The 15,572-nt window shown below is 46.8% G+C and overlaps 4 protein-coding genes across 4 annotated transcripts; 2 read left to right on the top strand and 2 right to left on the bottom strand.

Annotated features, from left to right (window-relative positions):
* Positions 1-1,055: 1,055 nt before the first annotated feature.
* On the top strand, positions 1,056-2,073 carry C922_00810 (proliferating cell nuclear antigen (pcna); the record flags this gene model as incomplete). The annotated part of the gene is made up of 2 exons (XM_008816422.1): positions 1,056-1,234; positions 1,458-2,073. The coding sequence occupies 2 exons, from the start codon at positions 1,056-1,058 to the stop codon at positions 2,071-2,073; spliced, it is 795 nt and encodes a 264-aa protein (XP_008814644.1).
* Positions 2,074-2,632: 559 nt separating this feature from the next.
* Positions 2,633-6,499, bottom strand: C922_00809 (hypothetical protein; the record flags this gene model as incomplete). Its single annotated transcript, XM_008816421.1, has 1 exon — positions 2,633-6,499. The coding sequence occupies one exon, from the start codon at positions 6,497-6,499 to the stop codon at positions 2,633-2,635; it is 3,867 nt and encodes a 1,288-aa protein (XP_008814643.1).
* A 732-nt stretch (positions 6,500-7,231) lies between these two features.
* Positions 7,232-10,107, top strand: C922_00808 (hypothetical protein; the record flags this gene model as incomplete). Its single annotated transcript, XM_008816420.1, has 3 exons — positions 7,232-7,456; positions 7,634-8,809; positions 8,974-10,107. 3 exons carry the CDS (start codon positions 7,232-7,234, stop codon positions 10,105-10,107), a joined length of 2,535 nt encoding a protein of 844 aa, XP_008814642.1.
* Positions 10,108-11,761: 1,654 nt separating this feature from the next.
* C922_00807 (hypothetical protein) lies at positions 11,762-12,643 on the bottom strand (the record flags this gene model as incomplete). Its single annotated transcript, XM_008816419.1, has 1 exon — positions 11,762-12,643. One exon carries the CDS (start codon positions 12,641-12,643, stop codon positions 11,762-11,764), a length of 882 nt encoding a protein of 293 aa, XP_008814641.1.
* Between the last annotated feature and the right edge of the window lie 2,929 nt (positions 12,644-15,572).

Here is a 15,572-nt window from a genome sequence, read left to right as displayed (position 1 = left end):
CTCTGGAGACATTTCCATGTCCCTTCATTTTTCTCCTCCAAATGGGTCCCCTTCTCTTAGTCTCCAGTTTTGCGGCGTCATTATATGTTACACGCCACATGTTACATGTTAGATATATATTTTTTTTTCTTCCCAATTCCCACTCGCAACTCCGATGTGTCAAAACTGGATTCACTTCCCTTTAGACATCGTTCACACTGCGTTCCCCCAATTTGTGTGTGTAAGCGTCGTGGGGAGCGAAGAGGGGGAGGCACTCCTTGCAAAGCATCGCGAAGAAGTACCACTGCTGGAGCACTAATGGGAGAGGACGCTTTCTAGAGATTGCCCGGGCACACCGTGCCGACTCCCCTATGACGTTATTAGCCAGGCCCTTTCCCCTGTACGCACAAGTACGCACTAGTGCATTAGCGAAGGAAAGAAACACCGAGGGATTTTTTTTTTTTTACCGCTCCATCCCCATTGCGAGATAAAGGCTTACTCAATTCACATGTGTGTTTTTTCCATCCTCGAAGAATTTCTTCTTTTTTTTTTTTCATAATAAGCAATCCCGCACGGTGATTCCACAAACAGGTTTAGCGAAACTATTGACACGATTCATGAGACGTTCAGCCTCTCTCCCTGTTCCAAAAAAAAAAAAAAAAGAAAGATCCCCTCTGCTGCTGATTTGTGTGCTTTCCCATTATATGGCATTATCCCATTTTCTTGAGAGATAAAAGCAATTTCGTGGCGCAATTCTTTTTTTTTTTTCCTTTTTTGGTTGCCCTGTTCGAAGATTTCACCAGTATCGTATCTCCTTTCTTTGCGATAAAGATACTGGAGTGGATTTTCCTCACCGCACATACCACACACGCCACAGTTAGCCACGTTGCTCGGCCAGCATTATGACCTGCTGAGTTAACAGCTTTTGGCTTCACGGGAGAGAAGACTTGCACAGCGTATGCGCGTCTCGAGGGTAGGCGGCAAGATAGCCGGTAGCATAGACGGTAGTATAGACTATAGGATAGCAGATAGTACTCGGGAAGACCCCCACCTATACACACTTCCACCCCGCCAACATGTTTGAGTGCCGAATTAATGGGCAGTTTTTCAAAAAGCTGTTCGAAACGTTAAAGGATATCTGCACGGAAGTGAACCTCGAGTGTGATGAAAATGGAATAAAGATGCAGTCGATGGATTGTAGCCATGTGGCTCTGGTGGATCTCAACATCATGTCGAATTTTTTCCAGCACTACAGGTTTGCAACGTGGAGAAATGTTCTCCCTCCTTCACGTGGGATTTTATATATACATATATATATATATTTTTTTTTTTTTTTTTTTTGCACACCATTTTAGCTAATTTGTTCACCTTTGGCTTGTCCCTATTTTGCCTGACTCGTTCATAATTTTTTCTTTTCCAACGCGGCAGCTCCGCAGCATATACACCGTCGCATAACTCTACCCGCTTCCCCTCCACAGGTGTGACAGAAACTGCGTGCTCGGCATCAGCATCAACTTCATGCTGAAGATCTTGTCCGTGATAAAGGAAAAGTCAACAGTGTTCCTCTTCAAGGAGGATAACGACAATGACGCGGTGCTGAACATCGGCATAATCGACGAAGAGGAGCAGTCCAACGCAGAGGACTCCCTCGAAATACAAGTCAAATTGATTAACACGCCGAAGGAGCATTTGGAGATACCACAGTCAGAGTACCATTGCCAGTGTACCATGAAGTCGAAAAAATTTCAGGAGTTTACAAAATATTTAAACTCTATAGGAGACAATGTTTCTATTTCCATGAAGAAAGACACCATGGTGTTAAGCACCACTGGGGCGGATATAAAAGTTACTAAACACTTTACAAATGACATGACTGATATTTCTATCAATTGCTCTAAGTCGGTTTCTCAAGAATTTGCCACGAGATATCTGGTTATGTTTTCTCGAGCTTCTTCTATTTCGGACGAGGTGTACATTTCGCTGTCGCCAAACATTCCCGTGGCCGTCAGATTTAACTTCAACCAATCCCTGACGGACCTGCAGGACATCTCGCATCTCACCTTTTTCCTGGCCCCCAAGATTGGTGAGTACTGAAGGGGGGGGCGGCCAGGCAGCAAATCGGGGAAGCAGCAAATCGGTGAGGCAGCGAATCGGTGAGGCAGCGAATCGGGGAAGCGACCACCCCTCTTCAGGGAATCCCCCCACGCACATACACGTGCAGAACCCGCAAAGGGCGCGGCGTGCCTCTTTTCTGTACCTTCAGAATGGAACATATGGCAGCCACAACTTAATCGAATTTTTAATTAGAATTTAAGATGATTCTCCCCATGGCACAAATGGAGGGAGTGGTCGTAGAGTGAAAACTGCGTTTTCGCTGTGGAAGAGTCATGACAGATCAAAAAGAAACACATACCCACGTCTGCGCACCATACACTGAGTGCAATCTTCGGTTGAGACGATACGGGTGGAGGAACCAACCCTCCAAGAGCAAGTTGCACTGTAAAAATTGGAACAGTCGTGCGTGTGCAGACTCGCCAACGGGGGAACAGCGCTATAGTTACGCGTTCCTGTCTTGCTCGTTGGGCAAAAATGGGGAAGATGTAACAAAAAAAATTTGCTCCACCTCTGAGGTCTCACCTCTAAGGTTTCACCTCTATGGTGTCACCTCTAAGGTGTCACTTCTGAGATCACCCCCCTGAGGTCTGACGGGGGGTGACAGCTCATCCGGTCCGCTCGCAACAGCCTCCCCCTCGCCGCTACCCTCTTGGCGTACCATGTTAAAGTGGTAGCTCAGTTGGTTGTCCTGGCGCATCTTCTCCATTAATCCCTTTTGATGTCTGCTTCTGTTCTTCGTCTGATTGCGAAACAGCTCCTCTTCGCTGACGGTGTAGAAGTGGGGGGTGTCCATTCGATCGGCCCCACTCTTCACCTCTCCGTGGTGAGAAGTGATTCTTTCCTCTTCTACAAATCTGGCGTGTTCTTCATTTTTAAGCTTCCATGCGTCCGATGCTTTGCCGTATGTTTTTCCCTGTACAGGGAGGTGTTCTTCCAAAAGGTGAAGAAAATCCCCCACGGAGATGTCCTCCTTGTTGATGCGCAAAATGTATCGCAACAGCTGAACCGCGTATAGAAGCTTCCTCCTAAAATCAACACACTGATTCCATTCCTGATAAGGGACGTGTATTATGTGCCATCCGCATTTCTTCAAAATGAAGTTTTTTATAATCGAATTGATGGTCCTACTGTGACTCTCCCTGTAAAAGTGAGACACCCCATCCACTTCGACGAGGATGTTTTTTTTTATTTTTCCCTCCAGCACGTTGTACGCATTTGGTCTTTCGGAATGGCTACTTTCTTCGAGAGGGGTATGTCCCTCCGGCGTTTCCGTTCTGCAAATTAGGTCGACGTTAGGGGGGACTTCCACATTGGGGTGAGCTTCTACGTTGCGGTGAGCTTCTACGTTGCGGTGAGCTTCTACGTTGCGGTGAGCTTCCACGCCGGGGTGAGCTTCCACGCCGGGGTGAGCTTCTACGCCGGAGTTTCCCCCGCTTGGGAAGACTGCCCTGATTTTTTTTTTATTTTGCAGGAAGTCCACCACGATGTCGAGCTGGTAGGGGCCGAACTGAACTTCGCTTCTATGCGCAACGCCAACTAGGCTGAGGAAACGGGACACATTTCGGTGTGTTTTGGACGACATAATTAGATAGTCATCGATGTGGAGCTTCACACTCCTGACCTTGAGAAAGAAGGTTTTTAAAAATGCGGGAAAATCGCAGTACTTGGGGAAGAATGCCCTGAGGTAGAGGTCTACTATCTGCAGCTGCTGGATGGTTATAATGGATAATTGCTGGCGGTACTTTTCGTTTAGCAGAAAAATGAGGTTGAAAAAAATGTTCAGTTCGTTTCTGAAGAAGAGCTCCGGGCTGCTTTGCACGAGGTGGCGCTCCGATAGGGGGCCCCCCCCCACGCAGCTCGTCTCCAGGTGGGGCTTCCCGGATCGTTTCTCCGATGGCTTCTCCGATGGCTTCTCCGACCACTTCTCCGATCGTTTCTCCGAGCTCTTCTCCGGTCGCTCTTCTTCTTGCCTCTCCTCCTGCTTATGCGTCTCCCCGTCGCAAAGGCACAGCATGGCCGCGTGAAAGTAGTACGCGAAGGAGAGTGCCACGTTGGCGAGCTCCTTCTCCCCCAAGTCGTGCATACAGACAACCATTCTCTGAAACACCAGATGGTAAAACGGCTTGTCGAAGAAACACAGTTTGGTAAACGAATTAAACAACTGACACACGTTGGTCTTCTCTAATTTGAAATTGTTTAGAAGAATAACTTTGGACACTTTGTACAAAAAAATGACATCTCTGTAGAGCATATTTGAGAGGGAGTAGCATGCTAAGGATAAATCGGCCAAAGACAACTGGTGGATGTTCCGACTACACAGCTGCACTGCTCTCTTCACAAACATGCGTGAGTATATTCTTAGTTTGCTAAACGAGTAGAGGAGAAGCACCGCCTGGAATGGCTTCAGTGTGTCTACTCGTTCGGTACCTTCCTTGAGTAAAAACTGATGGATCTTCCGATCTGGAAGTTCCAGTTTGGCTAGCCCATACACTAGACAGCATAAGGACTGATTTGACAGTAACTCTTTTTTTTTTTTTTTCTCCCTTATAATGTAACTGACAAAATGGAACAAATGCTTGGGCTTCATTTTTGCAGCGGCGTAGGAGTTCACGAATGTGGACAGGCAAAGGAAGTCGAACTGGGGTCCCCTCCGAACGATGTCTTCGTCGAGACGGGGAGGCGGCTCATCCCTCAGTTCATGCCGCTCCTCACCTCTCTTCCCCCCTACCAGTGCAGAGGGTCGAGCCCCCTGGCTGGCACCTTTCCGAATCTGACTGATGCTTCGAAGCAGCAGCCGGTGCAGGACGACGTAGACCTTCTCATCGCTCAGACCCACCTTGCTAAAGGAGTAAGCAAGCTGTTGCAGAGAAACCACGTCAAACTGGTAGCCCTTATACTTCACCCCAATGGTGGCTCTGTACAGAAACTCATCAATCAGGTAAGTAAACAAAACTTTATCTTTTACGTTCAATCGAATAAGAGAGTTAGCCAAATTACTCATCTCGATATTTTTAAACTTTTTCATCTTCATAATGCATTCTTCAGAAAGCCTCTCCAGCATCAGGGTGTTTTTTATTTGCATCTGAGAATATGCGTGAATCAAGTTACTTAGTGATTGGGGGGAGAACTTGGAAGCGTTGTTTACGATGAATGGGATGAGGCAGCTAAACGTTGCATTGTCGTAGTGTTCTAGCTTTATCAGTGCGTTCAGCAGTACAGACACGTCTTTCGGTTGGGGGTATCCCCCTAGAGTGGTACTTCCTCGATGGTGCCTCTGTGCAGTTGTGGAATCCCTCTTAGGGTCGACTCTGCATCCACTTGGTCGGTCAGCAGCGGAGGGAGCGGCCGGGGAAGCGGAAAGAAACGTGGCGAGACCGCCCACCGCACTTGTCGCACAATCCGCTCCTACCCCAATGGGACCTATTTCGATCACTTCGTCGGGGGAGACGCCTGCCGTGGCTACCCCTGGCGAGGCCGTTGGACGCATCCTCCTTTTAACCTGGTCGCACACAACTCTGCACAGCTTGTTGTTCTTCTCTCCCAATTTGGCGAAGCAGTTAAGGATAATGGCTAGCTGGAAAAACTCAAACGAGTCCCCCTTAAAGACCACATGTTTCACTACAGCGGTTAGGATAATAGGATCCTGCCTCCTCAGCTGCACGGTGCTATACAGAATGATGGTGACATCTTTGGGGGTAAACTTTTGCACGTTCTTCGCTATCCATGGGGCGCAGTGGTGGAAGATGGATTTTATGTGTTTCTTCGAGTCTATTCGGAAGAAGCAGAAAATGGCGACCAGTTCGCGCACGTGCCAGGGCAGCAGGGGTGGAGCGGCGGGAGCGGCGAAAGCGACTGACTCGGCTGACTCGCTCGACTTAGCTGACTTGATTGAATCACCTTCGTGTGCCGCCTCCCTCTCCAGGTGCCTGAGGAACGTCTCGGTGAGCACCTTTATCAAATGCACCGGCTTCCACTTGCCGAAGGTAAAGAATTGAAACAGCTTGCTAATGCTGGTGACGTCGAAGCTGGCATGTATCCTCTTCATCTGCTGGTGCATCAGCAAGTTCAGCTCTCTGTCCTTCTTCCCCAAGACTATCATTGTTTTGTATATTCGTACAAACTCATGTGGTAGGAGAGAGCGGACAAACTTCCTCGTGCATAGAAATAAGTTATCGATAAAATCAGATGGCAGATTCTTCCTCTCGTCTATATTTCTCACCGTCTTGTATATTTCTAGGAGATCATTTTTGCTTTTCCGATCTAGAAGCTCTACACAGAATGGGATGTTTTTATAATGGAGAGTCTGATCCTTCTGGTTAAATGGAATGATTATTATTTTTCTGTGTCTGGTGTTGCTACATGAGTTGTGTTGTCTCTGCTGGTGATGGACCCGACTGACTCTCATTCGATAAACTACGCCCCTGCGCCTGCCCACCAAGTGCAAAGGGGAAAGCGCCGATGACGGCGTGCGCGTCTGTAACATGACTGTGGCTATCAGGGGGGAGCGGTCCCTTCGAGGGGTTACCGCAAGGGGGGTCTCCTCTAAGTAACGGCTTCTTAGCAGCGGTTTCTCCACTCCTTCGACTACACTACTTCTCCACTTATAACCGTTCCGAGTTTTCCGCTTCACCGGCTGGGCCCACCCTCGCGCAACGCTGTGAGTCGCCCTCTACCCTCTTTGACCAAATGCTCACACTGCTTAGTCAATAAAAAGGGAAACCATTGGAGCCGCCTGAGAAAGTTTGGCCCGTTTGAAGTTTCACTCGCTGAGGGAGGGTGGAGCGTCATCTTCAGGTGCATAAAAAAAAAAAAAAAAAAAAAAGCTCTGTGAAGGGGCAGCCAACGGAGCAACCAAACTGACCAACCGCAGGGCTAACTCATTGGAGAAGAAAAAATTCCCACACTGACCCATCAGAAGAGGCTGTAAGAATAAAAGAGCAAATCCAAGCGCTCCCTAAAGTGAGCATTAAAACGAGTTTCACCGTGAGTGGAAATAAAAAAAAAATAAATTATTCTGTCGATCGCTCGGCCATTGTTCCAACCGGATAGGATTGCTCAGACTGTAAAGGATACCCTAAGAAGGGGGCACATGGGTCTAATCGCTTAATCAAATTGTGCACTGACGATTTAGAGGACTATGAATCCCATGGATCCTATAGATCATCAGGGGGAGAGGCCCCCGGGGGGCGAAGCCGCTTCTTCGGCGCAGAAGGATAAATGTAAAGAGAAACACACCAATGATGAGCTCGTTACGCAGGACTCGAATGAACTCAGTAGGAGGAATACCAGGAAGACCAAGCGGAATGGGACCATTTCGGCGTACTCGCCGGCGCACATCTCGGAGCCGGTGTACCAGTGGGAGGTAAGAGGCTCGATGGGGAGGAGAGGAAGCCTGGCCAGGTGGTGGAGGAGCGCCTCCAGCTTGTCCTCTCCCCGTTGGGTGTACTCGTCGGGAAGAGGGAGTCATTTCTTCGTGGTGCTGCACATATGGGTCATCTATTTAACCCCATCGCTGCTTTGCTTATTCCCCTTCGCTTAGGTTTCCAGCAACGATCGTATCTTCTACGACAAGATGAACGATCTGATCATCCACCAGAATGTCGCCGCGAAGGCGCTTCTCGTAACGGACATAAAGAAAGTCAAAGAAAACTACCAGGCCGTGTACGTGAAGTTCGATTCAGACATGTGTGAAAATATAACCTTCGCTCCAAACACCACTTTCTTCCTCTACCATTCGAGCAACCCCAACAGGATTCAGATCTCCGACATTCTCAACAACCACAATATATATTTGAATGTATGCATAAACAAGCTGAGTGAGTGTAAAATTTTGGCTACCTTTTGGTTACCCGGGCGGGGGAAGGTGGCCGGAGAATCCGACACAGGGGGGTCTTCTGCCGCGTCTGCCATATCGGCTGTGTCTGCCTTATCTGCTGTGTCTGCGATATCTGCTGTATCTGTCGCTTCCCCCGTCTCCGTCACCTCCGCCGCTTCCTCCCCCTCGGCCGACTTCGCCGTCGTGACGAACCACGCAGTGGAGATTTTCCACCTCTCCTTCGACAATTTAACCATTACGCCCCTGAAGAAACACCTAATGAAGAGCGAGCACTGCTGGTACGACGAAAGCAGCTCCTACATCGCCCTGCTATCCAGCACACACAAAACGCATGTCATCTTCCCCTACCTCCTAAACAACAGCAATGCAATTAAGTTGCAAAAAATCGAATTAAACATCCCCAAGACGGATCCAATAAGTAAAAACGATATAGAGATTCTTACTCTCTATGATGAGTCGTACTGCATCCATAAGGATTACAAAAATGGAAGGATCTCCTTCCGATGCTTGTCCTCTTCTTTATGCTTCGACTATGTACTGGACCTGTTTTGCAACGGAGTACTAGACATATTCTCTGTGGACAACATTTTTGGTGTTTTCAATTACTCCAATGAGAAGGTATACCTGTTTGATATAAAGTATCAGAAGAGAAAGAAGAGCAGCCTGATTAGCTCCTTGTCCGAGGATATGACCACGAGCCATACCATTAACATTGCGTACTTGACGTCTCCGAAGCACTTTAGGACGCAGCTTGTGCTCAGTCATATTTCTTTTCATCCCTTTAATGTCTTGATGGATAACCAATACGGAAATGTGTACAAGATCCGTGTGGACTATGACCTGTTGATGCTTCAGATCTGCCAGCACTTCGCCAATTTGGTAAGAGCGCCGATAGAGCGGCGAGAAAGTGGCGACAAAGAGGCGAAAAAGGGGAGAGAAAGCGGCGAGAAAGGGCCTTTCTCTCCATAGAAGCGGCGTCCTTTCACCTCTTCACACCGCCGCCTTTTCACCCCTTCCTGGCCGCTTTTTTGCCCTCCCCCCAGAACACCTCCGTGGACGTGCTCCTGCGCAGACCCAACTGTAAAAGACGAATCACCGAAATGTTTTTCATGTCACTGGAGAACGACATCCAGATGGAGGACTTCCTCATCATCGTCAATATCATTAACTTCAATTACCGCAAACTTATTGAGCAGTCTGCAAAGAAAAGAAGCCCCCCCCACTCTGTGAGGAGAGCTAACCAGAAAATCATTCAACCTGTAGACGACATCCTTAAAAATTTAGGAAGCAAAACTCTCATCACGGAGAGGGACATCGTCACGGATGTCTTTCATGCCTTCATCATTAAGAAGTATGGCCTCGACAAAAAGGAGACTCTTTTCAATTTCTCCCTTAACTTTCGCCAAATGGAGAAGGCCAAGCGACAGAGGAGAAGGGGCCTCGGCGGACGAAGCGACCATAACGATAAGTACATGCTAAAGTACAGAATAAGGAGGAATACTCCCGCTGAGGTCGAGGCTGTTCCTACTCCCGCTGAGGTCGAGGCTGGTGCTACTTCCGCTTCAATAGAGGCTAGGGCTACCCCCGCTGCTATCGAAGAAAGCGCCCTTGCCGCCGACGAGTACAGACTCACGCTCAGCTACTCCGAGCTCCACAGCTTGCCCATGTTCCTCCTCTACGTCCTGGAATATATGAAATCGCTTCTCTCCTTGAACATCATTCCGAACAGGATCCTGCAGACCTTCCTCTTCGACATATGTATCTTTTACCAGCAGGATAATTGTCTCCGTCAGTTGCTCCAGTTTTACGTCATAGCTGACTCGATCGAAGTGACAAAGCGGCTTTTTCATTACTGGAAGTTGACTCAGCACACTTGGGCTTATCAGCTCTGTCTGGACATGTCCCTACGATTAGGCGAATACGAAATGGTCCTTCACCTCTTCCTCTCGGCAAACAGATACATAAGAATCATCGATTTCATAAGGAGCCATAACCTCCTTGATTATCCCATTTCAGTCATTTTTCAAGCCATAGAAAATGACTTCGACTCTCCCGACAAATACATTATATTTAACCACGTCCTTCGATCGCTCAGCCGTTGGATTGGGTACGTCATGAGGAGGGGGGCACTTATGGAGACCTTTCTTGAGACCGCTCCCTTGAGATCACTATGGTGACCCCTTCTTTGAGATCACTATGATGACCCCTTCTTTGAGATCATTATGGTGACCCCTTCTTTGAGATCATTATGGTGACCCCTTCTTTGAGATCATTATGGTGACCCCCTTTCTGACAACCTCCCCCCTCCTTCCCCCCCCCACAGCGACGCCAACATGGACCCCGCGAAGCATCCCCTTCCGAACTTGCAGGTAAGCCTCCGTGCACCTCGTTACGCAATTTTACAAAAATGTCCACACTTTTACTGCCACGTTTTTCTAACCTTTATTGTCGCTTTTTTTCTCACCCTTATTGTCGCATTTTTCTCACCTTTATTATCCCTTTCTTTTTTTTTCCCATTTTTCCCTCCCTCCCTCTGCCTTTTCCTGAAGAACTGCGAAAAGTGGGTGACGTTAGTTGAAGAGTAGTGAACAGTCTCCCTCTCCTTTGCCGCATAAGGATGCAACGTTTTCTATGACCCCCGATGGAAAAAGAATCCCGGTAGAGGGAGATCCCCATTTGGCCCCTTTTCTCCGGGCCGTTCCGACAGCTTTCCACTTAACGAACGCCCTTTCGCGTAGCACCCTCTTTGTTCTTTTGTTTTTTTAGTTTTTTTTGTTCTTTTGGTTTTTTTTTTCTTTTGGTTTTTTTTGTTCTTTTGGTTTTTTTTTCCTTTGGTTTTTTTTTTCTTTTGGTTTTTTTTTCTTTTGGTTTTTTTTTTCTTTTCTTCCTTTTTATTTTCTTCCCTTTCTTTTTCTTCCCTTTCTTTTTCTTCCCTTTCTTTTTCTTCCCTTTCTTTTTCTTCCCTTTCTTTTTCTTTCCCTTTCCGTGCGCGTAGCTAACCCAGCACGTTTCTCAAATGAAGTTTCCCATTTAGGACCCCCCTTTGGGGGACCCAACTGTGCGTGTCTATCCCACTTCGCGCTGCACACACGCGGTGATAAATTTTGCTTCTCCCTGGAATTGGCGAAGATACATAAGTACCTCCGTGCGTCTAGGTCCAATTTGGCGTGAGCTTCTTACAGCCCTTGGAGGATAACAGATGGGGCGCACTCCCAGGAGACGCCAGGACGGGGAACCGCGTGTACGCGTGCGGGGAATCCCGTGAGGTTCAATTAGGGGTAAAAAAATGGGGCAACAGTTGCGCAGCAGCGGAGTAACAGCGAAGCAAGAGTGGCACCAAAATAAAGTAACCGCCGCAGGGCCACCCAGAGACACATCGTACGGATAACTAAATGAGTTCCACTGGAGGGGCGCGCGGTGAAAAAAAAAAAAAATGAACATGGAGAAAAATCACTTAAAATTTTATTTGGACACAATTTTGGTTAGTAGTAACATCTGTGGGAGGCAGGGGCCCGGGGGAAAATTTTTTTCTTTTTTTTTCGTCAAGGCTGCTGCGCAGGTGTAGAGAGGTACACGACAGGATGCAGCAATTGAGTGGACCCTCCTCTGCAGGTTCGTACGGACGTGTGGCTCCCTTTCCCTGCGTGATGGGCCTCCTAAATGTACGTCAAGAGGGCACACACGAAATTGGGGACTAACTGTTTTCATAACTCAAGTGATGACTGCGTTGTGAGGAGGTTTTTTTTCCCCCGCTTGGCAGCGACACATGGGTGGTCCCGGTATATCTCTGCTGGGTCTACCTCTCACACACGTGGCGAAACGGCAACGAGGTCACTTCTTCAAAGCGAAGACCTTCTTGAGCAAATAGGCCACGGCTCCTTCCTTATGCGAAATGGGGAGCACACACTTGGCGTGGAATTTGGCCGAGTCCGTAGCATTGGCAACGGCAAAGGAGTACTTAAAATTGGAGAGCATAGCGATGTCATTTTCAGCGTCCCCCACCACTAACACCTGGTCATTAGAAATGTTGTAGTGTTTTAAAAGGTATTTTATCCCAGTGTATTTATCATGACCTAATTTGGTTACTTCTACGTGACCATTATAGGTCGTAAAAATGGTTAGCATATGTTTGAAATTCTTCTTCAGGTTCTCTATGACACTTTTCGATTCCGAGGGATCCAAGACAATCATTAATTTGTTCATGGTTCGATATTTCAGCATTTCATTATGCCTAATTATGATACTCCTATTTTCGCTGTACATTTTTTGCAAAAAGTCGGCATATTTGTTATCCTCCGTGACATAATTTGACTCTCCTCGATGGAAAATGGTCTGATTGACTAGATCATTCTCCACTAGATATTTAATCAACTCTGCATACACATCCGCCTCTATCGTCTCATCGAGGAGAGTGTAGCCAATCTGGTCATAGACGATGGTTCCGTTTATGTACACTCCAGGCATACCATAGAAGTTCATTTTTTTTAAATTTTCTTCACCGAATGCACTTAATATTCCTACTTTGGATCTTCCTGTACATATGCTAACCATGTACCCTCTTTCGATTGCTTCCTTGATCGCTTCGATGTTTTCGCTCGGCACTTTGATCTTGTTATCCACGAAGAGCGTGCCGTCGAAGTCAATCAGAAGCAGCTTGATATCTGCCCCCTTCAGGGCTTCCTCCACCTTATGGTCAGGGCTCTGGTCGGCCATTTCGGCGGCGAAAAGCAATGGACAGCAGGGGGGCAACGGGATAAGCGCGAGGAAGTCGCGAGGAAATGGATAGGAAATCGCTAGGAAAACGCTCTTCGAATGTAGCTCGAATGTGGGTCAAATGTAGCTCGAATGTGGGTCAAATGTAACTCGAATATAGGTCGAATATAGTTGTATGGCACATCAAATGGACGTCTAATGAACGTCAAATGGGGGCGCAACTCAGTCGAGTTCGTTTGGGCAAAAATGCTCATAAACCTACGCGGTGAAATGTGTTACGGAAAAGCACCTACGCGAGAGATGCCACTGACGATAACGACCAAACCTAAGGAAATAATAAGCGGCATAGAGTTGTATAGAGCAGCGCGGAAGTGGCGGCCAAGGACAACCACGTGATTGAGGGATATCCAATGGGATTCTATACTCGCAAACGAAAATAATCTATAGCTTTGGCGCCTCTCCTACAGTCGTGAGAGAAAGAAATGGAATGTTAAGAACTTGTGATGTTTGCTTATATTCGCAAAAAAAAAAAAAAATAAATAAGAAAAAATAAAATTTGCATATAGAAGTCAGGGTAAAAAATAAAACCATAGCCCCGGAAAAAAAAAAAAAATTAACAAGCCAATTGAAGGGTAAAATAAATTTACAAACTGGAAAAAATCACATATGTGGGGCTAACGATGTAGAGATAGGAAATGGATAGTGACGAAGAAAACGTATTTAGGCAAAAATATTGTAAGGCGAGCATAATGTGTTATATATATTTATATATATATTATTATTTGCCTACCTGGGCACACGCCAGAAGTGCTATAAATTAGTATGCACATTCGCGCATTATTTTTGTGAAGTGCTCCTTTCCTTCGTGCTTTTTTTTTTTTTTTTTTTTTGTTGTCACCTGTTGAGCGCGTCCTACGGCTGCGACACGTATTATATATCACCTCGTGTACGTGAAGATCTTACGAGTGAGAAATAGTGTAAAGCAAAGTGAAGCTAACGTCGGATAAGAGGCCCAAGTGACTATGCCGTGTGTCGTTATTTAGCAGTTAGGGGAGAAGGCCGCAAAAGATTTAACGAGGAGGGTTAACAAAGTGGAAATGATACATGTCCCCCCTTGCTAAGGAATTCTATGTGAGGCATTTCTTTTGTTTTCTTTCCTTTATTTTCTTTTCGTTCCTTTATTTTATTTTCTTTTTCCCCCTCTCAACCTTAAGTCAGTGCGCGCAAAGTGTGTATAGGGTGGCACGGAGGCTGTCATCTGTTAGGCGACGCGGCCAAACACGTAGGGGCCATCAAAGCACAGGTTTAAACACGGGCATTCAAGTGGGAAACCCCCCTCCTACAGGGGAAACCAGCAGGGATATTCCCGAAACGAGCTAATCGTGACATTCCCCCTTCCACTTCGCAACCGCGTCAAGGAACCACAAGGCGAAGAGGTGGCACAAAACTTACACACGTACGGAAGAGGTACATGCGCAGGGGAAAAAAAAGTGCGCTTTCTTATTTGCACGCTTCTAACGCTCATTTGAAGTGACTATTTTGTGTCACTTGAGGACGGCCCACTCCCCTTGATCGTTCCCCTGTGAAGGATTTTAAATCACCCCTTCGTCCCCCGTAAAAGGAAAAGCAACAGAATGGGAAAGCAGCTGAGATGAGAGAAAAAATAAATAAATAAAATAAATAAGCCCATAGCCAAGGAGAAACGCCTCCCAAGTGAGTGAAAGAAAGACGCTTTTAACCAAATTGGCCAATTATCACCTGAAGGATTTTTTTCTTAATTTTGACGTAGCGGCAGGGCAGTGGCTCTCCGTTGGCCAAGTCGCCCTCGTCAGTGTGGACATGGCCTCTGCGTGGGGGGAGGTGCGTGCGCTTAAGTGAGGCATTGCACAGGTAACCCATTTCACAAGTAACCCATTGTGTGAGTGGCTCGCTGTCGAGGTAACCCTTTTGTGAGCTTATTTCCTTTTAAGGAGCAGCATCAAATGGGACAATCCAAATGGGCTCCACTGGGTTATATCGGGTGTAGGCGACACGATGCTGGCAAATGAATGAACACACGGAGGAGCATAGGTACCAGCCCATTTGCATGTCCTCTGTAAAGATGGGAGAACGGAAAGAGGAGGATGGAAAAAGTTACCACGGGGAGGTACCTCGCTAGGAGTTGCCTAATTGATCTGCTTCACATATTTTTTTTTTCCCAAATGGCACAAAAGAGGGTCAGTACGTCCGTACTGCTTCGGATTGCTTCGCATTGCTTCGGACTGATTTGCAGGGAAGGGGGGGTAATAGTAGACGTTTAAAACGAACAAGGGGATAAACTCGGATTGAAATGAACAGGCATCCTATTAGAAAGGACCATCTCCAAGGGAGGCGATCAGCCCCTTTGTTCTCCAATCCTCGCTAATCACGAAAGTAAAAGCAAATCTCTGCAAACACACCAAATATCCACACGCGGTTATAAAATTCAGAATCCGAATTATAACGTTTGAAAGAAGCGACGCTTTAAGGTGTATTAACGAGGGGGTGCATTATTTTTATGTGATTATTCCTCCCCCCAGAAAGCACAAGAAAAAAAGAAAAAAAAGGATTACACTTTGATGAAGCACCTTTTTTCGATTGTCTTCCTAATCAAGAAGAGTAGGCCAACTTGTTCATGTTAATAATGTTCTTCGTCTGTCAATTATATTTTTTTTTTTTTTTTTTCTGACACTTATCAGTTCAACATTCCCATGGGGTTGCTCCCTTTCTGTGGGGCAGACGAATGGGTTACTCCTTGGGGTTCCTTTTTCTTCTTCGTCCCTTCCGTTCGAACTTCGAACGGTTGGCATAGATTGGGCGACGGCAGTCATGCGTGATGGTATCAATCGAATTGGGAACCCCTCCGAAGGTGAAGCGGTTCTTTGAGTTAAAAGTACACGGATGAAAATAC

The sequence above is a fragment of the Plasmodium inui genome, assembly GCF_000524495.1.
Source record: "Plasmodium inui San Antonio 1 unplaced genomic scaffold supercont1.2, whole genome shotgun sequence".
NCBI classification, from domain to species: Eukaryota; Apicomplexa; class Aconoidasida; order Haemosporida; family Plasmodiidae; genus Plasmodium; species Plasmodium inui.
Note: the sequence above shows the minus strand (reverse complement) of the source record. Positions and strands in the feature narration are given on the sequence as shown.